This window comes from Agelaius tricolor, unplaced genomic scaffold (assembly GCF_023055355.1).
Source record: "Agelaius tricolor isolate 1412-34295 unplaced genomic scaffold, bAgeTri1.0.p SCAF_128, whole genome shotgun sequence".
Taxonomy (NCBI): Eukaryota; Metazoa; Chordata; class Aves; order Passeriformes; family Icteridae; genus Agelaius; species Agelaius tricolor.
In genome coordinates, this window is record NW_027269388.1 from 20,433 (window position 1) to 46,948 (window position 26,516).

The window sequence follows — 26,516 nt, forward strand, 5'->3', positions numbered from 1 at the left end:
TGGGGATCTCTAAATCCAAGGGGAAATCCCAAAAAACCAAAAGGGGAAACCCTAAATCAAAGGGGGATCCCTAAATCCAAGGGGGGATCCCAAAAATCAAAGGGGAAATCCCAAAATCCAAAAGAGGAAACCCTAAACCAAAGGGGAAACCCTAAAACATGGGGAGAATCCCAAAACCATGAAGGGAAACCCTAAATCAAAGGGGGAATCCTAAATCCAAGGGGAATCCCTAAATCCAAGGGGGAATTCCTGACCTTTGGGGCGGATCCTTGGCCCTTTAAGGGGAAATCCCAAATCATGGTGGGGGAACCCCCAAAATAGGAGGCAGGACCCCAAAACGTGGGGGAAACCCAAAACCAGAAGGGAGGGAATCCAAAAATGGGGAGTGACACCAAAAGTGGGGAGGGACCCTAAAAAAGGGGAAGGACCCTAAAAATGAGGAGGGACCCTAAATATGAGGAGGGACCCCGAAAATGGGGAGGGACCCTAAAAATAGGGAAGGACCCCAAAAACGGAGCTGAAACTTCGGGGAGAAGAACCTGAAGGAATTAGGGGGGAAATTGATGGGTAAGGCAGGACCCTAAATTCGGGCAAGACCCCAAAATTGGGGGGTTCTGCCCCATAAATTCCCCTCTCTAAACATTGTCCCAACCCCCCCAGAGCGCCCCAAAATCCGGCTGCCCCGGCACCTGCGGCAGACGTACGTCAGGAAGGTGGGGGAGCAGGTGAACCTGGTGATCCCCTTCCAGGTGAGTGGGGCACCCCAAAATCTGGGCAGCTCTGCCCGAGGGAGTTATTGGGGTTACTTGGGCTGAGGGAGTTATTGGGGTCACTCGGGCCTAGGGAGTTATTGGGGTCACTCTGCCCTTATAGGGACAATTCTGCCCTAGAGATTTATTGGGGTCACTCAGCCCTATGGATTTATTGGGGTCGCTCAGGCCTAGGGAGTTATTGGGGTCACTCGGGCCTAGGGATTTATTGGGGTCACTCTGCCCTATAGGGATGACTCAGCCCTATGGATTTATTGGGGTCACTCAGGCCTAGGGAGTTATTGGGGTCACTCAGGCCTAGGGAGTTATTGGGGTAACTCAGCCCTATAGGGATAACTCAGCCCTATGGATTTATAAGGATAATTCAGCCCTATGGATTTATTGGGGTCACTCAGGCCTAGGGAGTTATTGGGGTCACTCAGGCCTATGGATTTATTGGGGTCACTCAGCCCTAGGGAGTTATTGGGGTCACTTGGGCTGAGGGAGTTGTTGGGGTCACTCTGCCCTATGGATTTTTTGGGGTAACTCTGCCCTATAGGGACAACTCTGCCCTAAGGATTTATTGGTGTCACTCAGGCCTGTGGAGTTATTGGGGTCACTCAGCCCTATGGATTTATTGGGGTCACTCAGGCCTAGGGAAGTTACTGGGGTAATTCAGCCCTATAGGGATAATTCAGCCCTATGGATTTATTGGGGTAACTCATCCCTATAGGGACGAGTCAGGCCTAGGGAGTTATTGGGGTCACTCGGGCCTAGGGAGTTATTGGGGTAACTCTGCCCTATAGGGATAACTCAGCCTTATGGATTTATTGGGGTCACTCAGCCTTATAGGAATAACTCAGCTCTATAAGGACAAGTCAGCCCTATGGATTTATTGGGGTCACTCAGCCCTAGGTAGTTATTGGGGTCACTCAGCCCTATAGGTATAATTCAGCCCTATGGATTTATTGGGATAACTCAGCCCTATAGGGATAACTCAGCCCTAAGGATTTATTGGGGTCACTCTGCCCTATGGATTTATAGGGGTAACTCTGCCCTCTAGGGACAACTCAGCCCTATGGATTTATAAGGATAACTCAGCCCTATGGATTTATTGGGCTAATTCTGCCCTATAGGGACAACTCAGCCCTATGGATTTATTGGGGTAACTCAGCCCCATAGATCCATAGGAGTGGCTCAGCCCTATAGATCTGTATGGGTAACTCAGCCCCATAGGGATGTCACAGCCCCATAGATCCCATAGGGACACCACAACCCCACAGCCCCATAAATCCCATAGGGACAACTCGACCCCACAGCCCTGTAAGGACAACCCACAACCCCACAGCCCCATAGGGACACCTGAACCCCACAGATCCCATAGGGATAACGGAACCCCACAGCCCCATAGGGACACCTGAACCCCACAGATCCCATAGGGACACCTGAACCCCACAGACCCATAGGGACACCTGAACCCCACAGATCCCATAGGGACACCTGAACCCCACAGATCCCATAGGGATAACTGAACCCCACAGCCCCATAGGGACACCTCAACCCCACAGATCCCATAGGGACACCACAACCCCACAGATCCATAGGGACACCTCAACCCCACAACCTCGCAGCCCCATAGGGACACGTGAACCCCACAGATTCCATAGGGATAACCAAACCCCACAGATCCCATAGGGACACCTGAACCCCACAACCCCACAGATCCATAGGGACACGTGAACCCCACCCCCCCCCATAGGTCTAACCAAGCCCCGCCCCCCGGCAGGGTAAGCCCCGCCCCCAGGTGACGTGGACGAAGGAGGGCGGGCCCCTGGGCGAGGACGTGCACGTGCGCACGTCGGACCGGGACACGGTGTTCTTCATCCGCGCCGCCGCCAGGGGGCACTCGGGGCGCTACGGGCTCAGCGTGCGCATCGAGGGCATGGAGGACACGGCCGAGATGCGCCTGCGCATTGTCGGTAACTGGGAGCACTGGGAGGGACTGGGAGTGACTGGGAATGATGGGACAGGCAATGGGAGACAGGGGAGAACCAGGGATGGGCACTGGGATTGGGAACTGGGAGCACTGGGAGAGATGGGAGTGATGGGAGGGCAACTGGGGGAACTGGAGGAAGCAGGGATGGGCACTGGGATTGGGAACTGGGAGCACTGGGAGCACTGGGAGCACTGGGATTGGGAACTGGGAGCACTGGGAGTGACTGGGATGTTTCAGAACGGTTTTGGGGTGGTTTTTGAGGGGTTTTTGGGGTGTTTTGGGGGATTTTTTGGATGCCATTTTCTGGGAATGTTTCAGGGCAGTTTTGGGGTGGTTTTGGGGGGGATTTTTAGGGTGGGTTTTGGGGGATTTTGGGGCAGTTTTTAGGTGTTTTGGGGTATTTTGGGTGTTGTTTTCCAGGGATGTTTTGGGTCAGTTGTGGGATTGTTTTGGGGCGGTTTTTGGGGTGTTTTGGGGTGGTTTTTGGGGGATTTTTGGGTGCTATTTCCCAGGGATGTTTCAGGGCGGTTTGGGGGTGTTTTTGGGGTGTTTTTGGGGTGTCCCTGATCCAATCCCCCCCCTTTAGAGAAACCAGGGCCCCCCCGGAAGGTGCAGGTGAAGGAGGTTTGGGGGTTCAACGCCCTGGTGGAGTGGGAGCCCCCCGAGGACGACGGCAACGCCGAGATCACCGGCTACACCATCATGAAGGCCGACAAGAGAACCATGGTGAGCGGGCAGCGCCCCGAAATCAGCCCCAGGGGAACCCCAAGATTCCCCATGGAACCCTAAAGTGCTCGGTGGAACCCCAAAATTCTCGATGGAACCCCAAAAATTCCGAACTGAACCCCCAAATTCTCAATGGAATCCCAGATTCTCAGTGGAACCCCAAAATACTCGATGGAACCCCAAAAATTCTGAACTGAACCCCCAAATTCTCAATGGAAATCCCAAATTCTCAATGGAACCCCAAGATCACCCCAAAGGAACCCCAAAATACTCAATGGAACCCAAAAATACTCGAAGGAACCCCAAAAATTCTGAACTGAACCCCAAAATACTCAATGGAACTCCAAAATAATCAGTGGAGCCCCAAAATTCTCAGTGGAACTCAAAGATACTCAATGGAACCCCAAAATGCTCAAGGGAACCCCCAAAATATTCAATGAAACTCCAAAATACTCAATGGAACCCAGATTCTCAATGGAACCCCAAAATCACCCCAAAGGAACCCCAAAATACTCAATGGAAATACCAAATTTTCAATGGAACCCCAAAATACTCAATGGAACCCAAAAATTCTGAACTGAACCTCGAAATTCTCAATGGAATCCCAGATTCTCAATGGAACCCCAAAATTCTCGATGGAACCCCAAAAATTCTGAACTGAACCCCCAAATTCTCAATGGAATCCCAAATTCTCAATGGAACCTCAAAATACTCAATGGAACTCCAAAATAATCAGTGGAGCCCCAAAATTCTCAGTGGAACTCAAAGATACTCAATGGAACCCCAAAATGCTCAATGGAACCCCCAAAATATTCAATGAAACCCCAAAATACTCAATGGAAATCCCAAATTCTCAATGGAACCCCAAAATACTCAATGGAAATCCCAGATTTTCAATGGAATCCCCAAATTCTCAATGGAACCCCCAAACGCTCAATGGAACCCCAAAATCGCACCAAAGGAACCCCAAAATATTCAGTGGAATCTCAAAATACTCAAAAGAACCCCAAAATACTCAATGGAAATCCCAAATTTTCAATGGAACCTCCACATTCTCAATGGAACCCTAAAATACTCAATGGAACCCCAAAATACTCAATGGTAATCCCAAATCTTCAATGGAACCCCCAAAATTTTCAATGGAACCCCAAAATCACCCCAAAGGAACCCCAAAATACTCAATGGAAATCCCAAATTCTCAACAGAATGCACAAATTCTCAATGGAACCCCCAAAATCCTCAGTGGAACCCCAGATCTTCAACTGAACCCCCAAATCCCCTCAGGTCCCAAAACCCCCTCAATCCCCCCCCAAAGACCCCTCAGATCCCCCAAATCTCCCCCAAAACCGCCCAAAACTGCCTCAATCCCCCCAAAACTCCCTCATGACCCCCCAAAAACCCCTCAGCCCCCCAAAAACCACCTCAAAACCCCCCAAAACCACTCAAACCCCCCCAAAGCCCCCTCAGCTCCCTCCCAAACCCTCTCAAATCCCCCCAAAATCCCTCAGCTCCCCAAAATCTCCCCTAAAACCACCTCAAACCCCCCAAAGACCCCTCAGCTCCCAAAAATCTCCCCTAAAACCACCTCAAACCTCCCCAAAACCCCTCAGCCCCCCCAAAACCAACTCAACCCCCCCCCCCCAAACCATCTCAAACGCCCCCAAAACCCCCTCAGCTCCCTCAAATCCCCCCCAAAACCACCTCAAACCCCTCAAAGACCCCTCAAACCCCCCCAAAACCACCTCAGCTCCCAAAAATCTCCCCCAAACCCCTCCCAAATCCCCCCCAAAACTCCCTAAAACCACTTCAAAGCCCCCAAAACACCTCATGGCCCCCCAAAACCACCTCAAACCTCCCCAAACCATCTCAACCCCCCCAAAACCACCTCAGCTCCCCCAAACCTCTCCCAAAAACACCTCAAATCCCCCCAAAACCACCTCAAACCCCCCAAATGCCCCTCAGCCCCCCCAAAACCATCTCAACCCCCTCCAAAACCCCCTCAGCTCCCCCAAATCCCCCCAAAACCACCTCAAACCCCCCAAAAACCCCTCAGCTCCCCCAAATCTCCCCCAAATCCCCCCCAAATCCCCCCAAAACCATCTCAAACCCCCCCAAAACCCCCTCAGCTCCCCCAAATCTCCCCCAAATCCCCCCAAAACCACCTCAAACCCCCCAAAACCCCCTCCTGACCCCCAGGAGTGGTTCACGGTGTACGAGCACAATCGGCCCCTGCGCTGCACGGTCTCGGAGCTGGTGATGGGCAACGAGTACCTGTTCAAGGTGTTCAGCGAGAACCTGTGCGGGCTGAGCGAGAAACCCGGGCTCTCCTCCAACACTGCCGTCATCCCCAAAGCCGGTACCCCAAAATTTGGGGGGCTTGGGGGGGGTTTGGAGGGGTTTGAGGTGGATTTGGGGGGTTTGAGGTGGATTTGGGGGGATTTGAGGTGGATTTGAGGTGGTTTTGGGGGAATTCGGGGGAGTTTGAGGTGGTTTTGGGGGGGTTTGAGGTGGATTTGGGGGAATTTGAGGTGGTTTTGGGGTGGTTTGAGGTGGATTTGGGGCAGTTTGAGGCAGTTTTGAGGCAGTTTGAGGTGGATTTGGGGGAGTTTGAGGTGGATTTGGGGGTTACCTGTGCGGGCTGAGTGAGAAACCCGGGCTCTCCTCCAACACTGCCGTCATCCCCAAAGCCGGTACCCCAAAATTCGGAGCGTTTGGGGGGGGTTTGGGGGGTTTTGGGGGGGGTTGAGGTGGTTTTGGAGGAGTTTGAGGTGGATTTGGGGGGGGTTTGAGGTGGATTTGGGGGGGGTTTGAGGTGGTTTTGGGGGGTTTGGGGGGATTTGGGGGGGTTTGAGGTGGATTTGGGGGGTACCTGTGCGGGCTGAGCGAGAAACCCGGGCTGTCCTCCAACACTGCCGTCATCCCCAAAGCCGGTACCCCAAAATTCGGAGCGTTTGGGGGGGGTTTGGGGGGTTTGAGGGGGATTTGATTTGGTTTGGGGGGACTTGAGGTGGATTTGGGGGAATTGGGGGGAGTTCGAGGTTGTTTTGGGGCAGTTCAAGGTGGATTTGAGGGGTTTTGGGGGGGATTTGAGGTGGATTTGGTGGGGCTTGAGGGAGTTTGAGGTGGATTTGGGGGGTCTTGGGGAGGGTTTGAGGTGGATTGGGGGGGTTTGAGGTGGATTTGGGGGAGTTTGAGGTGGTTTTGGGGGAGTTTGAGGTGGTTTTGGGGGGATTTGAGGTGGTTTTGGGGGAATTTGAGGTGGTTTTGGGGGGGTTTGAGGTGGTTTTTGGTGGTTTGGGGCAGATTTGGGGGCACCTCTGTGGGTTTAGGAAGAGCCTCGTGATCCCCAAAACCACTCAAAGCATCCCCAAAGTGGGTACCCCAAATTTTGGAGGGTTTTGGGGAGGTTTGAGGTGGTTTTGGGGGAGTTTGAGGTGGGTTTGGGGGAGTTTGAGGTGGATTTGTGGGAATTCGGGGGAGTTTGAGGTGGATTTGGGGGGTACCTGTGCGGGCTGAGCGAGAAACCCGGGCTCTCCTCCAACACTGCCGTCATCCCCAAAGCCGGTACCCCAAAATTCGGGGGCTTTGGGGGGGGTTTGGGGGGGTTTGAGGTGGATTTGTGGGAATTCGGGGGAGTTTGAGGTGGATTTGGGGGAGTTTGAGGTGGATTTGGGGGGTCTTGGGGGTTTTGAGGTGGATTTGGGGGGGTTTGAGGTGGTTTTGGGGGGGTTTGAGGTGGATTTGGGGGAATTTGAGGTGGTTTGGGGGGGGTTTGAGGTGGTTTTTGGTGGTTTGGGACAGATTTGGGGGCACCTCTGTGGGTTTAGGAAGAGCCTCGTGATCCCCAAAACCACTCAAAGCATCCCCAAAGTGGGTACCCCCAAATTTTGGAGGGCTTTGGGGAGGTTTGAGGTGGTTTTGGGGGAGTTTGAGGTGGATTTGGGGGAGTTTGAGGCGGTTTTGGGGGATCTTGAGGGGGATTTGGGGGGGATTTGGGGGAGTTTGAGGTGGATTTTGGGGGGTACCTGTGCGGGCTGAGCGAGAAACCCGGGCTCTCCTCCAACACTGCCGTCATCCCCAAAGCCGGTACCCCAAAATTCGGGGGCTTTGGGGGGTCTTGGGGGGTTTTGAGGTGGTTTTGGGGGGGTTTGAGGTGTATTTGGGGGAATTTGAGGTGGTTTTGGGGGGGTTTGGGGGTTTTGAGGTGGATTTGGGGGGGTTTGAGGTGGTTTTGGGGGAGTTTGAGGTGGATTCGGGGAGGTTTGAGGTAGTTTTGAGGGGGTTTGAGGTGGTTTTGGGTGGTTTGGGGCAGATTTGGGGGCTGTTCTGTGGGTTTAGGAAGAGCCCCGTGATCCCCAAAATCAATCAAAGCATCCCCAAAGCGGGTACCCCCAAAATTCGGGGGGTTTGGGGGGGATTGAGGTGGTTTTAGGGGATTTGAGGTGGTTTTGGGGATGTTTGAGGTGGTTTTGGGGCGGTTTGAGATGTTTTTGGGGATGTTTGAGATGTTTTTGGGGATGTTTGAGGTGGTTTTGGGGTGGTTTGAGGCGGTTTTGGGGTGGTTTGAGGCGGTTTTGGGGATGTTTGAGGTGGTTTTGGGGATGTTTGAGATGTTTTTGGGGATGTTTGAGCTGGTTTTAGGGTGGTTTGAGGTGGTTTTGGGGTAGATTTGAAGGGATTTAGTTCAGTTTTTGTGGGTTCAGGATGATCCCCGTGACCCCCAAAACCACTCAAAGCATCCCCAAAACACAAACCTCAAATTTTGTGGGGTTTTGGGGCAGTTTAAGGTGGATTTGGGGTGGTTTGAGGTGGTTTTGGGGTAGATTTGAAGGGATTTAGTTCAGTTTTTGTGGGTTCAGGATGATCCCCGTGACCCCCAAAACCACTCAAAGCATCCCCAAAACACAAACCTCAAATTTTGTGGGGTTTTGGGGCAGTTTAAGGTGGAATTGGGGTGGTTTGAGGTGGTTTTGGGGTAGATTTGAAGGGATTTGGTTCAGTTTTTGTAGGTTCAGGATGATCCCTGTGACCCCCAAAACCACCCAAACCCCAAACCCCAAATTTGGGCTTAACTGAGCTCTTAATTGTGATTTTTAATTAATTGAGAATTATTAATTTAGGGTGTTTAACAAGCAATATTAATATTTCAAAGCATTTTTAGGGCTCACCCACACATTGTGACCTCCCCTTCATTACACCCCCCCTTATTTATGCATGGGGATCAAACCCCAACCAATCATCACCAAAAAAAATTCTGGGGTCCCCCTAAATCCTTCTGGGACCCCCCCAGAGCTGCGGCTGAAGCCCCCCCAGTACCAGGAGCACGATTTCCGCTCGGCCCCCCAGTTCCTGACGCCTCTGGTGGATCGCAGCGCCGTGGCCGGATACTCCACCGCCCTCAACTGCGCCGTCAGGGGGCACCCCAAGGTTTGGGGGGCCTCGGGGGGATTTGGGGTGCCCCTGTGCTTGTACACCCCCAATTTAGGGGGGTTTGGGTGGAGATTTGGGGTCCTGGGTGGAGATTTGGGGGTCCTGGGTGGGTTTTGGGGTCTCCAGTTCATCCCTTTACTCTCAACCTTATGGTATGGGGATAATTATGGGGGTCCTGAGGGGGTTTTGGGGTACCCCTGTGCATCTTCACCCCCAATTTAGGGGGGTTTGGGTGGAGATTTGGGGTCCTGGGTGGGTTTTGGGGTACCCCTGACCCTGTTCACCCCAAAATTGGGGGGGTTTGGGTGGAGATTTTGGGGTCCTGGGTGGAGATTTGGGGTCCCCAACTCATCCCTCTGCTCACAATTGGGTGGGTGGGGATGAAGATGGGGGTCCTGAGGGGGTTTTGGGGTACCCCTGACCCTGTTCACCCCAAAATTAGGGGGGTTTGGGTGGAGATTTGGGGGTCCTGGGTGGAGATTTGGGGTCCCCAACTCATCCCTCTGCTCACAATTGGGTGGGTGGGGATGAAGATGGGGGTCCTGAGGGGGTTTTGGGGTACCCCTGACCCTGTTCACCCCAAAATTGGGGGGGTTTGGGTGGAGACTTGGGGGTCCTGGGTGGGTTTTGGGGTACCCCTGACCCTGTTCACCCCCAATTTAGGGGGGTTTGGGTGGAGATTTGGGGTCCTGGGTGGAGATTTGGGGTCCTGGGTGGGTTTGGGGATCCCCCTGTGCATGTTCACCCCAAAATTAGGGGGGTTTGGGTGGAGATTTGGGGATCATGGGTGGAGATTTGGGGTGCCCCAATGGGGCTGTGTGCTCATCCCCAGCTCTGGGTGTTTTTGGGGTGCCCTGGGATGTTTTTTGGGCTACCTTGGGGTATTTTTGGGGTGCATTTTGGGGCTCCCCTGACCGGGTGTGTCCCTCCCAGCCCAAGGTGGTGTGGGGTTCACCTGAGGAAGGATTTTGGGGTGTCCCAATGGGACTATGGATGCACCCCCAAATCTGAGTGGTTTTTGGGGTGCCTTGGGGTATTTTTGGGGTGCATTTTTGGGCTACCTTGGGGTATTTTTGGGGTGCATTTTGGGGCTCCCCTCACCGGGTGTGTCCCCCCAGCCCAAGGTGGTGTGGCTGAAGAACCAGGTGTAGGCTTCACCTGAGGAAGGATTTTGGGGTGTCCCAATGGGACTATGGATACATCCCCAGATCTGAGTGGTTTTGGGGTGCCTTGGGGTGCATTTTGGGGTTCACCTCACCAGGTGTGTCCCTCCCAGCCCAAGGTGGTGTGGCTGAAGAACCAGATGTGGGGTTCACCTGAGGAAGGATTTTGGGGTGTCCCAGTGGGACTATGGATACATCCCCAGATCTGAGTGATTTTTGGGCTACCTTGGGGTATTTTTGGGGTGCATTTTGGGGCTCCCCTGACCAGGTGTGTCCCCCCAGCCCAAGGTGGTGTGGCTGAAGAACCAGATGGCCATCGGGGACGACCCCAGATTCCTGGCCAGGCACAGCCAGGGGGTGCTGACGCTGCTGATCCGCAAGCCGGGGCCCTTCGACGGCGGCACCTACACCTGCAGGGCTGTCAACGAGCTGGGCGAGGCCCTGACCGAGTGTCGGCTCGAAATTCGGGGTGAGGGGGGCCCCAAAATATGGGAGGGGGTCCCCAAAATCGCGGGGGTCCCCAAAATATGGGAGCAGTTTCTAAAATGTTGGGGGGAGGTGGTGAATAGCTGGGCGAGGATTGTGAACACCTTCGGGGAGGTGCTGGGTGAAAAAACAGCCAGGGGGGAAGGGGCACCCCAAAATCTGGGGGAGGTCCTGGGTGATTTTGGGGTGGGGGTCCCCAAAATCTGGGGGGGTCCCCAAAAATCGTGGGGGGTTCCCAAAATCGGGGTGGGTTCCCAAAATTTTGGGGGAGGTCGTGAATACCTGGGTGAGGGTTGAGGTACCTGGGACTGATTTTGGGGTGAGGGAGCTCCCCAAAATTGGGGGGGGGGGGTCCCAAAATCTGGGGGAGGTCCTGACGGATTTTGGGGTGAGGGGGTCCCCAAAATCTGGGAGGGTCCCCAAAATCGGGAGGGGTTCCCAAAATTTCGGGGGAGATCATGAATACCTGGGGAGGGTTGTGATTACCCCCAAAATCTGGGGGAGCTCCTCAAGATTTGAGGGGGTCCCCAAAATTTTTTGGGGTACCTTGGGAGGGGTTCCTGATATTGGGGTGGGGGCATTGTGGGTTTGGGGGGGAATTGAAGCCCCCTCAACTTTTGTCTCTCCCTCCACAGTGCCCCAGTGATGGTGACAAAAAATGGTGAGGGGTTGGGGGGGGCTTAATTTGGGGGGGTATTAATTTTAATTAATTAATTAATAATTAAAACCTCCCCTATTTAATTAAGGGGTTTGATTGGGAAGTTTAATGGAATGTAATTGGGGGGGGTTGGTTGGGAGGATTTATTGGGGGGTTAAATAGAAGGTTTTTACTTGGGTTTTGTTGGGGTGTTTTAATGGAGGGGTTTAATTGGAGGGCTTTAATTGGGGGAGATTAAATGGAGATATTTAATTAGGGATGTTAATTAGGGGGGTCTTTAATTGAGGGAGTTAACTGGTGATCTTTGAGGCTGTATTTGGGGGATCTTTAATTTGGGAGGTTTAATTAGGAGGTCTTTAATTAGGGGGCGGTGTTTAATTGGTGGGATGGATTTTGAGGTGACATTTAAGGGGTTCCACCTCATTTTGGGGTGCTGACCCCCATTTTTGCCACCACCAGGCCAGCACCATCCTGCAGAGCCACGAGCCCGTGGTGCTGAGGAAGAAGAGTGCGTGGGTGACGAAGGCCCCATGAACCCGATAAAAATAAAGAATCTGAGCAATCCCCCAGAGTCTGTGCTTCATTTTGGGGAGGGGGCACCTGAGGAATTGGGGAGCACATTTCCTACCTTTTCCACTTCATGGTTTATTCTCTTTTCCCTTGGTGTTTCCTGGCTCTTTTTCCACTCGAGGTTCTTGCCTTTTCTCCCCTCACGTTTCCCGCCCTTTATTCCCCTCACATTTCCCGCCCTTTTGTCCCCTCACGTTTCCCACTCTTTTCTTCCTCATATTTCTTTTTCTTCCCTCACATTTCCCACCCTTTTCCCCTTACAGTTCCTGCTCTTTCTCCCCTCACGTTTCCCGCCCTTTTCTCCCCTCACGTTTCCCGCCCTTTTCTCCTCTCATTTTTCCCGCCCTTTTCCCCTCATATTTCTTCCCCCTTTTCCCCCTCACATTTCCTGCCTTTTTTTTCCTCCCCTATCACCTTTCCCACTCTTTTCCCCCTCACATTTCCTGCTCTTTATTCCCCTCATATTTTGGGCCCTTTTCTCCCCTCACATATCTCACCCTTTCCCCCTCACGTTTCCTGCTCTTTCCCCCCCCTTTTTTCCCCCTCATATTTCCCACTCTTTCTCCCCTCACATTTCCCACCCATTTCTCTCCTCGCATTTCCTGCCTTTTTTTTCCTCCCTCCTCAACATTTCCCACACTTCTCTCCCCTCACATTTTGGGCCCTTTTTCTCCCCTCACGTTTCCCCCCTTTTTTCCCCTCACATTTCCCTTTATTCCCCTCACACTCCCCACTCTTTTCCCCCTCACATTTCCTGCCCTTTTTCCCCTCATGTTTCCTGCCATTTTTTCTCCTCACATTTCCCACCCTTTCTCCCCTCACATTTCCCACACTTTTTCCCCTCACATTTCCTGCCATTTTTTTCTCTTCATGTTTCCTGCTCTTTTTCCCCTCATATTTCCCAGTGTTTTCTCCCCTCACGTTTCTCCCCTTTTCTGCCCTCACGTTTCCTGCCCTTTTTCCCCTCATATTTCCTGCCCTTTTTCCCCTCACATTTCCCCCCTTTTCTCCCCTTGTTTCATACCTTTTCTTCCTCTCATTTCCTGTCCTTTTCACTCAGCTTTACTGTCCTTTTTGCCTTCCATTTGCTGCCTTTTCTCCCCTCACTTTTCCTGCTTTTTCTCCCCTCACGTTTCCCGCTCTTTTTCTCCCCTCGTTTCCCGCTCTTTTCTCCCCTCACGTTTCCCGCTCTTTTTCTCCCCTCACGTTTCCCACTCTTTTCTCCCCTCACGTTTCCCACCCTTTACCCTTCACATTTTCTGCCCTTTTTCCTCTCACACTTTCTGCCTTTTCCCCTCTCTTTTCCCACCCTTTTCTCCCTCAGACTTCCCACTTTCCCCTCACATTTTTTCCATTTTCTCCTCTTTTCCCCATCCCTCTCCTTTTCCCCCTCACATTTCTTACCCTTTCCCCCTCATGTTGCCCATCATTTTTCCCCCCCATTTCCCCCCCTTTTGCCCCCCTCACAGACTCTCAGCAGCTCATTAAGAAGCAGAAATGTCCCTTTAATGACAACACATCTGCACCCCCCAGTTTAAGGCCTCAGCGGTGTCCCCCTCCCCAAGACCCCCTTGTGATCCCACCATCCCTCCAGGAAGGATCCCTCAGGCACTTGATCCCACACCCCCCCAAGCACCAGATCCTGCCCCACAGAGGATCCAGAACCCATTCAGGCACCCAATCCCACCCTGGTGGGGACCCCAGACCACCATCAAGGGCTGAATCCCACCCCACAGAGGAACCAGGATCTCCATCTCCAGAGGGGACCCTGACCCTGAAAAGGGCCAGATTCTGCCCCAAAAAGGATCCAGGAATCCCAGTAGGGGCTTGATCTCACCCCAAGGGGAGACCCCAGCCCTCCATAGCATCCCGATCCCACCCTGGGGTGACCCCAGCCCCCCATTAGGGGCTCAATCCTGCCCTATAGAGGGTCCAGGGTTCCCATTAGGATCCTGATCCCACCCCACGAGGGGACACCAGACCCCAGTTAGGGTCCCATACCCCCTCAGGGGGCCACCCAGACCCCCATTAGGATCCAAATACATTCCAGAAGGAGACCCCAGACCCCTCTTAGGATCCCAATCCTGCCCCACAGAGGATCCAAGACCCTTCTGGGAGCCTGATCCCACCCCAGGAATCAACCCAGACCCCCACAAAGGCCCTGATCCCGACCTGTGGGAGACCCCAGACCCCCCTTAAGGTTCTGCCTCCCCCCAATTCACCCTGGAGTGCCCCCTCAGGCCCTCAACAGCACCAACCTCCCCGTCTGCCCCAAATCCACCCCGAACGCCACCAAATTGAGGCCGCTGAGCACGGCCACCAGCACCTTCCTGTCCCAGGGGCACGTGGCCGGGCAGCCGTAGGGTCTCCGGGACTGGCCCCCCATGTCATCCGAGAAGCTGTAGAGCGACCACAGCACCGTGGTCGCCCCGTAGGCCACCACCCCCAGCCCCGCGTAGATCCCCAACCCCCAGCGCAGCCCCTCGGGGTCCCTCATCCACCCGCACCACCCCCAGCCCAGCAGGCACCCCCCGACCAGCAGCACGCCCAGCACGAAGGACACGCAGAAAATGCCCAGACACCAACGCAGAGCCGCCGGCCCCGACGCCGCGTGCAGCTCGGCCGACAGCCCGAGGAGGAGGAGGGCGAGGAAGGCTTCGGCCACCTTAAGCAGCCCCGAGGGAGTGGCCAGGTAAGGGGCGGCCTCGCCGGGTCGCGCCCGGTCGCGGGCCACCTCGGCGGCGTAGGCCAACGTGGCGATGGCCGAGGCGGCCGTGGCGGCGGCGCGGAGGGCGCGGGGGCGGCCGTAGCTGCCCTCGTGTCCCCGGAGGTGGCCCAGAGGCCACAGGATGGTGGCGGTGGCGCAAGCCATGGCGGCGGCACAAGCCAGGGCCAGCGGGAGGTCGCGGCGGGGCGGAGGGCGGCGGAAGGCGTCGTTGAGGAGGAGGAGGGTGGTGAAGACGAAGGACAAGGCCCAGGCGGACAAGCAGCCGTCGCCCTCGCCCGGGTTCCAGTAGCCGGGGGCTGCGGCCAGAGCCAGGGCCAGGAGGGCGCTGAGGGCCTGGACGCAGCGCAGGAGGGACGGGGGGCGGCACGGAGCGGGCATCCCGGGGGCTGTGGAGAGATGGGGGGCACTGGGGCGTCAGGGGGTCCCGGGGGGTGTTGGGGTCCCGGGGGGTGTTGGGGTCCCGGGGGGTGTTGGGGGATATGGGGGGATTGGGTGTATTGGGGCTGGGAGGGTACCAGGGATATTAGGGGTTAAGGGTGTTGGGGGTAAATTTTAAATTTTTTTTGTAATTTTTTAATGGGGTTGTGGGTAAATTTTTGAATTTTTTTTTTTTTTGTAATTTATTTTTTTAATGGGGTCGGGGGTAAGTTTTAAATTTTTTTTGTATTTTTTTTGTTTGTTCGTATTTTTTTAAATGGGGTTGGGGGTAAGTTTTTAAATTTTTTTGTAATTTTTTTTTTTTTTTTTAATGGGGTCGGGGGTAAATTTTTACCCTCAGGTTTACACCTTGAAGGTGTTGAGGGGTGGGGGGGGTCTGCACACAGCAGGGAGGGAAAATCCCAGGGGATGTAGAGAGAAGAGGGGCTCAGGGGAGTATTGGGGGGAATTGGGGAGCATCACTGGGATTTGGGATGTGAAGGACTGGGGAGACTGGGAATAGGGAAATCCCAGGGGATGTGGAGAGATGAGGGGCTCAGGGGGGTGTTGGGGGAGTTATTGGGGAACATCACTGGGATTTGGGGTGAGCAGGACTGGGGAGACTGGGAGGTACTGGGGTGGAATTAAGGACTGGGGGATACTGGGGGTACAGGGACCTGTGGGGAGGGGGCTGCAGAGGGTGGGGGGGGTATCAAGAAGCTGAGGAGCTTTGGGCGGGCTGGAAGGAGTGAAGGAAGTTGGGGCTTCGGGGGGAATTCCCTGCAATGGGGGGGATCCCAGGAATGCTGGGGTTCACCCCGGGGGTCTGGGGGGTCCCGGGCATGCAGGGGTGGGGGCGGTCAGGGCTGTGCCCATATAAGGCCTTGGAGAATCTCCTTCCTTTTCCCCCCCCTCGCCTCATCCTGGGGTCGCCCCGCCCCACCCGGGCGCTGGCTGCATCCTGTGGATGATGGGGGGGGGGGGGTCCCAAATGTCCGGGGGAGACCCCTGAGGGACAGGGGAGACCCCTGAGGGGCAGAGGAGACCCCAAAGGTCCGGGAGAGACCCCCCAGAGTCCAGGGGAGGGGGCACCTCAGGATCCCCCACCCCCTTCCCCATAAGACCTCAGGGTGGGTCCCGGCACTCACCCGAGTGGGTTCGGGTTGTTCCGGAGGAGTTTTGGGGGGTTCGGTTCGGGTCCTTCCGGACGGGACAGTCCCGGTTCGGGTCCCCTCTGAGTGGGTTTGGGTTCCTTAGCGCGGGACGCTGCCGGTTCGGGTGTTTCGGGTCTCTCCGGAGCAGTTCGGGCCCTCCCGGTTCGGGGGTTCCCTCAGGCGGGTCCGGCTCCCTTCAGGCGGGTTCGGCTTCCCTCAGGCGGATTCGGATCCCCTCGTATAAGTTCGGGTCCCTTCGGACAGCTTCGGGACCTCGTTCGGCCCCCCCGGGCAGGTTCGGGTCCCCCTTCGAGTGCAAGTTCGGGTGTTTCCGGAGCGGTTCGGCTCCTCCAAGTTCGGGTCCCTCAGGCGGGTTCGGGTCCCCTCGGGTGGGTTCGGCTCAATTCGCGCGGGACCCTCCCGGTTCCGTTGTTTCGGGACGGTTCGGGTGTTTCCGGAGCGGTTCGGGTCAATTTGCGCGGGACGCTCCCGGTTCCGTTGTTTCGGGACGGTTCGGGTGTTCCCGGAGCGGTTCGGCTCCTCCCGGTTCGGGTCCCCTCGGGCGGGTTCGGGTCCCTCCGCCGGGCCGGTCCCAGCCGTGTCACTCCGGGCGGTGCCCACCGGGGCGTGGCCAGAGGGGTGTGACGTCAGGGGGTCCCGGCCAATGACGTCAGGGTATCACCACGAACAGGGGGGGGCTCTGGGGGGTCCCTGGGGTGTCCCCAAAGTGGGGGAGGGGCACCCACGTGCGACCCCCGCCCTCGGGTGGGTGACACGGGGGACACAGGGCGGTGCCCCCACCCCTCCCCCTACTTCCCCCTCCCTCCCGGGCTCCTTTTGGGCCGTTTTGCGCTGTTTTGGGAAGTTTGGCCGTTGCCGAGGGCAACGCGACCGCGACAGCCCCAAATATTTACTCGGTTGCCATGGCAACGGGGTGGGGGGAGGACCCCGACGTCCGGTGGGGGAGGGGGGAGCTCAGGGACCCCCCAAATTCGCCCGGGGGGTGGGGAGGGGTCCCTCGCGGCTCAGCACCTGCGGGAGGAGGGGGCTTAGGGGGGACCCGCGTGTCCGGGACCCCCCCAATGGCAGCGGAACCCCCACCCATAAATCTGGGACCCCCACCGATAGACCTGGGACCCCCACCCACAGATCTGGGACTCCCACCCATAAATCTGGAACCCCCACCCATAGATCTGGGACCCCACCCATGGTTCTGGGGACCCCACCCATGAATCTGGAACCCCCATCCACAGATCTGGGACCCCACCCATGGTTCTGGGGACCCCCACCCACAGATCTGGGACCCCACCCATAGACCTGGAACCCCCACCCATGGATCTGGGACTGCCACCCATAGATCTGGGACCCCCACCCATAGATCTGGGACCCCCACCCATGGATCTGGGACTGCCACCCATAGATCTGGAACCCCCACCCATAGATCTGGGACCCCCACCCATGGATCTGGGACCCCCACCCATGGTTCTGGGGACCCCACCCATGAATCTGGGACCCCACCCATGGATCTGGGGCCCCACCCATGGATCTGGGACTGCCACCCATGAGTCTGGGACCCCCACCCATGGATCTGGGGCCCCACCCATGGACCCAGGAGCCCCATCTGTGGGTTTGGGACCCGCAACCATGGCCCTAGGACCCCACCCATAGACCTGGGACCCCCACCCATGACACTGGGACCCCCACCCATGACACTGGGACCCCCAGCCATAGATCTGGAACCAGCCCCATGAGTCCTGGGACCCCCACCCATGGACCCTGGGCCCCCCACCCATGAGTCTGGGACCCCCACCCATGGACCCTGGGACCCCCACCCATGGATCTGGGACCCCCACCCATGGACCCAGGAGCTTCATCCGTGGGTTTGGGACCCCCACCCGTATCTCAGGACCCCCCCGTGCCCCCCCACCTCTCTCAGGACCCTCTCCCGCAGCTCTCCGGGGCTCAGGGGTCTCTCCCCCTCCTCCTCCTCCTCCTCCTCTTCCTCCCCCACCGCGGGGTCCTCCCTGTGGGGGTGGGGGAGGGGATGAGCGGGGGGCACCCTTGGGTGCTGTGAGGGGAACCCCCCCCCACCCCCCACCACTGCCAGGGGGGCTCACCTGGGGCTGGGGGGGCGCGGAGGGGGGGGGCGGCTCCAAACGGCCTCGTTCCCTGCCAGGACCTGGGGGGGGACCCCAAAACTGAGGGGGGACCCCAAACCCCGAGGGGAACCCCAAACCCTGAGGGGGGGACCCCAAACCCCCCAGGCCTCCAAAATCTCCCCCAAATCCTCCCCCAAGCCCCCATTTCCCCCCCCTCGGGACCCCCAGTTCCTACCCCAGAGACCTTCCCTGAGCCCCAAATTTTCCCTCATGAACCCCCAAATTTTCTCCCAATAAATCCCCAAATTCTCCCCCAATTAACCCCCAAATTTTCCCAATGAACCCCCAAATTCTCCTGCAATAAATCCCAGATTTTCCCCAAGAAACCCCAAATTCTCGCCCTGCCAAACCCAAATTCTCCCGAATGAACCCCCAAATTCTCCCTCAATAAACACCAAATTTTCCCGAATTAACCCCCAAATTTCCCCCAATAAACCTCCAAATTCTCCCTCAATAAACCCCCAGATTCTCCCTCAATAAACACCAAATTTTTCCGAATTAACCCCCAAATTTCCCCCAATAAACCTCCAAATTCTCCCTCAATAAACCCCCAGATTCTCCCTCAATAAACTCCAAATTTTCCCGAATTAACCCCCAAATTTCCCCCAAATTTCCCCCAATAAACCCCAAATTCTCCCTCAATAAACCCCAAATTTTCCCGAATTAACCCCCAAATTTCCCCCAATAAACTCCAAATTTTCCCCCATGAACCCCTAAATCCTCCCCCTGCCAAACCCAAAGCTGCCCCCCCAAAACCCCCCCAAAAATCCCCCCAAACCCCCCCAATCTCATCCTTCCCAATCCCTCCCAGTCCCCCCCAGTCCCTCCCAGTCCCTCCCAGTTGCTCCCAGTTGCTCCCAGTCCCTCCCAGTCCCTCCCAGTCGCTCCCAGTTGCTCCCAGTTGCCCTCACCGGGTTTTGGGGTGCCCCCCCCCGCAGCAGCACCCGGGTCACCCCAATTTCCAGGCGCCGCAGCTGCTCCCACAGGGGGTCCCAATCCTGGGGGGGCTCCCCCCAATCCTGGGGGGGTTCCCCGGGGTCCCCCTGTCCCTCCTCCAGCTGGGCCAGCAGCTCTGCCAGCCCTGGGGAGGGGGACCCCAAAATCAGAGGGGACCCCAAAACCTGGGGGTCCTTACAGAGCCCCAATAACCCCCCCAAAAAAACACCCCAAAACCCCCATAATCACCCCAAAAACCACCCCAAAACCCCCAATAACCCCCCCAAAAAAACCACCCCAAAACCCCCATAATCACCCCAAAAACCACCCTAAAACGCCCATAATCACCCCAAAAACCACCCCAAAACCCCAATAACCCCCCAAAACCCACCCCAAAACGCCCATAATCACCCCAAAAACCACCCCAAAACCCCCATAATCACCCCAAAAACCACCCCAAAACCCCCAATAACCCCCCCAAAAAACCACCCCAAAACCCCCATAATCCTCCCAAAAACCACCCTAAAACGCCCATAATCACCCCAAAAACCACCCTAAAACCCCCATAATCACCCCAAAAACCACCCCAAAACCCCCAATAACCCCCCCAAAAACTACCCCAAAACCCCCATAATCCCCCCAAAAACTACCCCAAAACCCCCATAATCCTCCCAAAAACCCATCAGGACTCCCCAAAACCCCCATATCCCCCAAAAAACCCCTCAGGACCCCAAAAAAAACCCCATAACCCCCCCCAAAAACCCCTCAGGACCCCAAACTGCCCCTCCAGGACCCCAAAACCACCTCAGGACCCCAAATTGCCCATCCAGACCCCAAATTGCCCATCCAGACCCCAAATTCCACCCTCAGGATCCCAAACTGCCCCTTCAGACCCCAAACTGCCCCTCCAGGATCCCAAATTTTCCCCCTCACGACCCCAAATTTCGACCCCAGACCCCAAATTTCCCCCCCAGACCCAAAACTTCCCCCCCCAGACCCCAAATGGCCCCTCAGGATCCCAAATTTCTCCCCCAGACCCCAAATAAAGTCCCCATAACCCCCCCCAAATTGCCCCCCCCCAAGACCCCAAATTCCTCCCCCAGACTCCAAATTGCCCCCTCAGGACCCCCTAATTGCCCCCCAGCCCCCAAATTCCCCCATCCCAGACCCCAAATTGCCCCCCAGACCTGAAACTGCCCCCCCAGACCCCAAATTGCCCCCTCCGACGTGAAATTGCCCCCTCAGGACCCCCAAACTGCCCCCCCAGACCCCAAATTGCCCCTCCAGGACCTGAATGACTCCCCCCGACCCCAAATAAACTCCCCATAACCCCCCCAAATTTCCCCCCTCAGACCCCAAATTGTGCCCCCCAGATCCCGAATTTCTCCCCAGACCCCAAATAAAGTCCCTATAACCCCCCCCCAAATTGCCCCCCCCCAAGACCCCAAATTCCTCCCCCAGACCCCAAACTGTCCCCCCAGCCCCCAAATTGCCCCTCAGACATGAAATTGCCTCCTCAGGACCCCCAAATTGCCCCATCCCAGACCCCAAATTGCCCCTCCAGGACCTGAATGACTCCCCCCGACCCCAAATAAACTCCCCATAACCCCCCCAAATTGCCCCTCAGGACCCCAAATTTCCCCCCCCAGACCCCAAATTCCTCCCCCAGACCCCAAATTGCCCCCTCAGACCCCAAATTGCCCCCTCAGGACCCCCTAATTGCCCCCCCAGCCCCCAAATTCCCCCATCCCAGACCCCAAATTGACCCCCAAACCCCAAACTGCCCCCCCCCAGCCCCCAAATTGCCCCCCCAAACTGCCCCCCCCCCGTTACCTGCCCTCAGGTGCTCCAGCTCCTCCCTCCCTCTCCGCTCCTGCTCCCGCAGCTCCCTGAGCTCAATTTCGGGGTCCCCCCGGGGCCCCCCCGGCTCCTCGGGGGTCTCGGCTGCTGCCACCGCTGCCCGCAGCTGGGGAGGGGGTTCGGGGGGGATTCGGGGTTTTTTGGGGTGTCTGGAGGGGATTTGGGGGGGTTCAGGGGTGTTTTGGGGTGTTGAGGGGATTTCGGGGGGGTTTTGGGGTGTTGGGAGGGGATTTTGGGTGGGTTTTGGGGTGTCTGGAGGGGGTTCGGGGGGGATTTGGGGTTTTTGGGGTGTCTGGAGGGGATTTGGGGGGGATTTTGGGAGTGGTTTGGGGTGTTGGGAGGGGATTTTGGGGTGTCTGGAGGGGTTTTGGGGGGAATTTCGGGTGGGTTTTGGGGTGCTGGGAGGGGGTTTGGGGGGATTTGGGGTTTTTTTGGGGGTGTCTGGAGGGGATTTGGGGCGATTTTGGGAGTGGTTTGGGGTGTTGGGAGGGGATTTTGGGGTGTTGGGAGGGGATTTTGGGGGGAATTTCGGGTGGGTTTTGGGGTGCTGGGAGGGGGTTTGGGGGGATTTGGGTTTTTTGGGGTGTCTGGAGGGGATTTGGGGGGGATTTTGGGAGTGGTTTGGGGTGATAGGAGGGGTTTGGGGGTGTTTTGGGGTGTTGAGGGGATTTTGGGGGGCTTTTGGGGTGTTGGGAGGGGGTTTGGGGGGATTTGGGGGTGTCGGGAAGGAGTTTTGGGGGGATTTTGGGGGGTTTGGGGTGTTGAGAGGGGGTTTGGAGGGGATTTTGGGGGGCTGCGAGGGATTTGGGGGGTTTTGGGAGGATTTTGGGGTGTCTGGAGGGGGATTTTGGGAGGATTTGGGGCATTTTGGGGGGGCTGGGAAGGGATTTTGGGAGGATTTGGGGGTTTTTGGGGTGTTGGGAGGGGATTTGGGGGCTTTTGGGGGAATTTTAGGGTGCTGAGAGGGCTTTTGGGGGATTTGGAGGGCTGGGAAGGGATTTTGGGGTGTTGGGAGGGGGTTTTGGGGATTTTGGGGTGTTTTGGGGTGCTGGGAGGGGCTTTGGGGGGATTTTGGGTGGGATTTGGGGAGTTGTGAGGGGTTTGGGGGAGTCTTTAGGGGTTTTTGGGGTGTTGGGATGGGTTTTGGGGGGTTTGGGGGTGTCTGGAGGGGTTTTGGGGGTGGTTTTGGGGTGTCTGGAGGGATTTTGGGGTGGTTTTGGGATGGTTTTGGGGTGTCTGGAGGGGGTTTGGGGCAGTTTTGGGGTGTCTGGTGGGGTTTTGGGGTGGTTTTGGGGTGTCTGGAGGGGTTTTGGGGGTTTTGGGGGTGGTTTTGGGGTGTCTGGAGGGGTTTTGGGGCAGTTTTGGGGTGTCTGGAGGGGTTTTGGGGGTTTTTTGGGGTGTCTGGAGGGGTTTTGGGGCGGTTTTGGGGGGTTTTTGGGGTGTCTGGAGGGGTTTTGGGGTTTTTTTGGGGTGCCTGGAGGGGTTTTGGGGCGATTTTGGGGTGGTTTTGGGGTGTCTGGAGGGGTTTTGGGGGTTTTTTGGGGTGTCTGGAGGGGTTTTGGGGCGGTTTTGGGGTTTTTTTGGGGTCTCTGGAGGGGGTTTTGGGGTCCCACCTGCTCCACGTGCTGCTGCAGCTCCTGCAGCTCCCGGTGCTGCTCCGTCAGCAGCAGGAACTGAGAGAAGCTCTGGGCCTCCCCTGAACCCCAAAAATCAACGGGGGAACCCCAAAATCAACATGGGAACTCACCCTGAACCCCAAAAATCAGCATGGCAACCCGAAAATCCCCCCTGAACCCCAATAATCAACAGGGGAACACCAAAATCCAACATGGGAACCCCCCTGAACCCCAAAAATCAACCCAGGAACCCCAAAAATCAACGGGGGAACCCCAAAATCAACGGGGGAACCCCCCCAGAACCCCAAAATCCACCATGGGACCCCTCAGAGCCCCCCAAATCCCCCCTGTCCCCCCTCACCGTCCATCCAGGCCTCTTCCTCCTCCTCCTCCTCCTCCTCATTTTTGGGGGGCTCCAGCCCCTCCCCCATCCCCTCGGGGGGTTCAGGGGGGGCTCGGGGCTTCAGCTGGGGCCGAGCTGGGGGTGGGGACATCCAGGGACCCCTAAAATCCTCCCCAAAGGTCTGGGGGGGGCACCCAGGGAGCCCCAAACCCCAACCCAGGGACCCCCAAAGTCCTCCCCAAGAGATCCAGGGGCACCCAGGGACCCCCAAACCTCCCTCAAGGTACCCAGGGAGCTCTGGGGAGCCCCCAGGTGCCCCCCAGGTGACTCAAATCACTCCCCAAAGCCCCCCCAGTCCCTCCCAGTCCCTCCCAGTTCCCCCAGTTCCCAATCCCAGTGCTCCCAGTTCCCCCAGTCCCCGTTCGGAGCTGCACTCTCCCCTTGGTGCCCCCAGTTCCCCCCAGTCCCTCCCAGTGCTCCCAGTCCCTCCCAGTTCCTATTTTGGGCCGCTCTCTCCCCTTGGTTCCCAGGAAGCTCCACAGGCACCCCCAGTTCCCAATCCCAGTCCCTCCCAGTTCCCCCAGTTCCGAATCCTGGTTCCCAATCCCAGTTCCCCCAGTTCCCAATCCCAGTGTTCCCAGTCCCAGTGTTCCTAGTCCCCAATCCCAGTCCCTCCCAGTCCCCAATCCCAGTCCCTCCCAGTTCCCAATCCCAGTCCCTCCCAGTTCCCAATCCTAGTCCCCCCAGTTCCCAATCCCAGTCCCCCCAGTTCCCAATCCCAGTCCCCCCAGTTCCCAATCCCAGTCCCCAATCCCAGTGCTCCCAGTCCCCAATCCCAGTCCCCCCAGTTCCCAATCCCAGTCCCCAATCCCAGTGCTCCCAGTCCCCAATCCCAGTTCCCCCAGTGCTCCCAGTTCCCCCCGTACCCATTTTGTGTCGCTCTCTCCCTTTGATTCCCAGGAATCTCCGCAGGCGCCGCTGCCGCTCCCGGCCCCGCTCCCGCTCGGCCTCGTCCTGAGCCCCCCGGGACCCCCGGGACCCCCCCTGGGACCCCCGGGACACCTGCGGGACCCTGGGGGACACCGGGGTCAGGGGGAGCCAAGATTTTGGGGGGAATTTGGGGGGGTTCCAGGGGGGTTTTGGGGGTTCAGGTTTAGGGGTCCCAGGGTTCTTTGAGGGGTTCCAGGAGGGTTTTGGGGTGTCAGATTTAGGGGTTCCGGGGGGTTTTTGGGGGTTCCAGGTGGGTTTTGGAGATTTCAGGGTTTTTTGAGGGGTTCCAGGGGGGTTTTGGGGTGTCAGATTTTGGGGTTCCAGGTGGGTTTTGGGGTCCCCACCTGTCACTCTTGGCAGTCGCCGCTCGCTCCAGCTCAGCCTCGATCTGCTGCTGGGTCTCCTCCAGCTCCTGCAGCCAATCAGAGCCCTCTGGGATCCTTCCTCAGCCAATCAGAGCCCTCTGGGATCCTTCCTCAGCCCATCAGAGCTCTCTGACCCCAGGATCCATCCCCCAGCCAATCAGAGCTCTCTGTTGAGCCAGGACCCATTCCCCAGCCAATCAGAGCCCTCTGGGATCCATTCCCCAGCCAATCAGAGCCCTCTGGGATCCATTCCCCAGCCAATCAGAGCTCTCTGACCCCAGGATCCATCCCCCAGCCAATCACAACCCTCTGGGATCCTTCCTCAGCCAATCAGAGCTCTCTGACCCCGGGATCCATTCTCCAGCCAATCAGAGCCCTCTGGGATCCTTCCTCAGCCAATCAGAGCCCTCTGACCCAAGGATCCATTCCCCAGCCAATCAGATCCCTCCATCACCCCAGGACCCATTCCTCAGCCAATCAGAGCCCTCTATCCCCCAGGATCCATTCCCCAGCCAATCAGAGCCCTCTATCCCCCAGGATCCATTCCCCAGCCAATCAGAATGCTTTGTCAGCCCAGGACCCATTCCCCAGCCAATCAGAGCCCTCCATCACCCCAGGATCCATTCCCCAGCCAATCAGAGCCCTCCATCACCCTAGGATCCATCCCCCAGCCAATCAGAGCCCTCCATCACCCTGGACTCCACCCCCTGGCCTGAACTGGGGGACACCAAGGAAATTTTGGGGGCTCAGGGGGATTTTGTGGGGGTTTTTTGGGGGGACCAGGACGATTTTGGGGAGGGGTCTCACCTGGAGCCGCCGCCTCAGGAGGCGCCGCAGCCGCCGCCGCTCCCCCCGCAGCCGCTCCAGCTCCCGGCGCAGGCGGGGCAGGACCCCCAGAGACCCCCCCAGAACTGCCCCCGCCTGTGGGACCCCCCCAAAATGGGTCAGAGACCCCCCCAGAACTGCCCCCGCCTGTGGGACTCCCCCCAAAATGGGTCAGAGACCCCCCCAGAACTGCCCCCGCCTGTGGGACCCCCCCCAAATCAGTCAGGGACCCCCAGAGACCCCCCCAGAACTGCCCCCGCCTGTGGGACCCCCCCAAAATGGGTCAGAGACCCCCAGAGACCCTCCCAAAACTGCCCCCGCCTGTGGGACCCCCCAAATGGGTCAGAGACCCCCAGAGACCCCCCCAGAACTGCCCCTGCCTGTGGGACCCCCCCCAAAATGGGTCAGGGAACCCCCAAAGGGACCCCCGCACAGAGACCCCAGACCCCCAACCATGTCCCAGAGACCCCCACCCATAGCCCTGAGCCCCCTCCCCAATCCAGGGGGTCTCCGAGCCCCCTCCCCAGTCCCGGGGGTCTCTGAGCCCCCTCCCCAGTCCCGGGGGTCTCCCTCACCCTCTGCAGTTCCCCCTCCCCAATCCCGGGGGTCTCCGAGCCCCCTCCCCAATCCCGAGGGTCTCACCCATAGCCCTGAGCCCCCTCCCCAGTCCCGGGGGTCTCTGAGCCCCCTCCCCAGTCCCGGGGGTCTCCCTCACCCTCTGCAGTTCCCCCTCCAGCAGCTCCACCCTGTCCATCTCTGGGGGGGGACGGGGGACACTGAGGCCCCCATCGAGGGCTCCGGGACCCCCCCCCAGCCCCAGCCAGGGGTGCGGGACCCCCCCCATGGCTGCAGAGGAGCCCCGCTGTCCGTCTGTCCCTCCGTCCGTCCCTCCGTCCGTCCGTCCCTCTGTCCGTCCGTCTGTCGGGGCTGGCACCGCTTTGTTGACGAGGGGGCAACCCCCCTCCCCTCCCCCCCCAAATGACGTCATCATCCCCAAAATTTACCCCTAAATCGCCCCCAGACCCCCCCCCCCCCAAAACCCATCCAGCCCCCCCAAATCCCATCCCAACACCTCAAGTCCCCCCGAATTCCATTTCGGCCCCTCAAATCCAATCCCAGCCCCCAAATTCCAGCCCAGCCCCTCCGAGTTCCCCGAAATCCCATCCCAGCCCCTCCCAGCCCCCCAAATTCCAGCCCAGCCCCCCAAATTCCATTTCAGCCCTTCAAGTCCCCCCCAAATTCCATCCCAGCCCCCAAATTCTATCCCAGACGCCCCCAGTCCCCCCCAATTCCGTTCCAGCCCCCCAGTACCTCAAAATCCATCCCAGCCCCCCAAATTCCATCC

General features: G+C 57.6%; 3 protein-coding genes across 5 annotated transcripts in view; 1 reads left to right on the plus strand and 2 right to left on the minus strand.

Annotated features, from left to right (window-relative positions):
* MYBPC2 (myosin binding protein C2) overlaps nt 1-12,505 on the plus strand; it is a 31,231-nt gene extending 18,726 nt beyond the window's left edge. Inside the window, exons 16-23 of the mRNA XM_071420189.1 lie at nt 661-749; nt 2,536-2,728; nt 3,332-3,471; nt 5,668-5,827; nt 8,762-8,898; nt 10,347-10,533; nt 11,186-11,211; nt 11,668-12,505. Coding sequence (XP_071276290.1) covers nt 661-749; nt 2,536-2,728; nt 3,332-3,471; nt 5,668-5,827; nt 8,762-8,898; nt 10,347-10,533; nt 11,186-11,196 — 917 coding nt within the window. The 3' untranslated portion in view covers nt 11,197-11,211; nt 11,668-12,505. The remainder of the gene's footprint in view (nt 1-660; nt 750-2,535; nt 2,729-3,331; nt 3,472-5,667; nt 5,828-8,761; nt 8,899-10,346; nt 10,534-11,185; nt 11,212-11,667) is intronic.
* Nucleotides 12,506-13,262: 757 nt separating this feature from the next.
* On the minus strand, nt 13,263-16,394 carry LOC139586649 (myeloid-associated differentiation marker homolog). Its single transcript, XM_071420197.1, has 2 exons — nt 16,072-16,394; nt 13,263-14,892 (listed from the first exon to the last, which is right to left on the minus strand). The coding sequence occupies exon 2, from the start codon at nt 14,882-14,884 to the stop codon at nt 14,015-14,017; it is 870 nt and encodes a 289-aa protein (XP_071276298.1). The 5' UTR covers nt 14,885-14,892; nt 16,072-16,394; the 3' UTR covers nt 13,263-14,014.
* A 143-nt stretch (nt 16,395-16,537) lies between these two features.
* Nucleotides 16,538-26,146, minus strand: LOC139586648 (octapeptide-repeat protein T2-like). Of its 3 annotated transcripts, XM_071420194.1 has the most exons (11): nt 25,887-26,144; nt 25,154-25,267; nt 24,326-24,393; nt 23,918-24,063; nt 23,010-23,126; nt 22,646-22,728; nt 21,006-21,138; nt 19,148-19,317; nt 18,195-18,256; nt 18,005-18,101; nt 16,538-17,109 (listed from the first exon to the last, which is right to left on the minus strand). In XM_071420194.1, exons 1-11 carry the CDS (start codon nt 26,013-26,015, stop codon nt 17,053-17,055), a joined length of 1,176 nt encoding a protein of 391 aa, XP_071276295.1. In that variant the 5' UTR covers nt 26,016-26,144; the 3' UTR covers nt 16,538-17,052. The 3 variants fall into 3 exon arrangements, with proteins under 3 accessions (XP_071276295.1, XP_071276297.1, XP_071276296.1); XM_071420196.1 differs by lacking the exon at nt 23,010-23,126 and having other exon boundaries at nt 25,887-26,146; XM_071420195.1 differs by lacking the exon at nt 19,148-19,317 and having other exon boundaries at nt 25,887-26,146.
* Between the last annotated feature and the right edge of the window lie 370 nt (nt 26,147-26,516).

Bases quoted from the DNA above. Each gene is read 5' to 3' on its own strand.
- LOC139586648 (XM_071420194.1), bottom strand. From the start codon at position 26,015: ATGGGGGGGGTCCCGCACCCCTGGCTGGGGCTGGGGGGGGGTCCCGGA. The intron at 19,318-21,005 runs GTAACGGGGGGG...CCCCCTCCCCAG, and splicing joins GCTGGAGCACCTGAGGGCAG to GGCTGGCAGAGCTGCTGGCC. The intron at 18,257-19,147 runs GTGAGGGCAACT...GTCCCCCCCCAG, and splicing joins GGGGGGCACCCCAAAACCCG to GTCCTGGCAGGGAACGAGGC.
- LOC139586649 (XM_071420197.1), bottom strand. From the start codon at position 14,884: ATGCCCGCTCCGTGCCGCCCCCCGTCCCTCCTGCGCTGCGTCCAGGCC.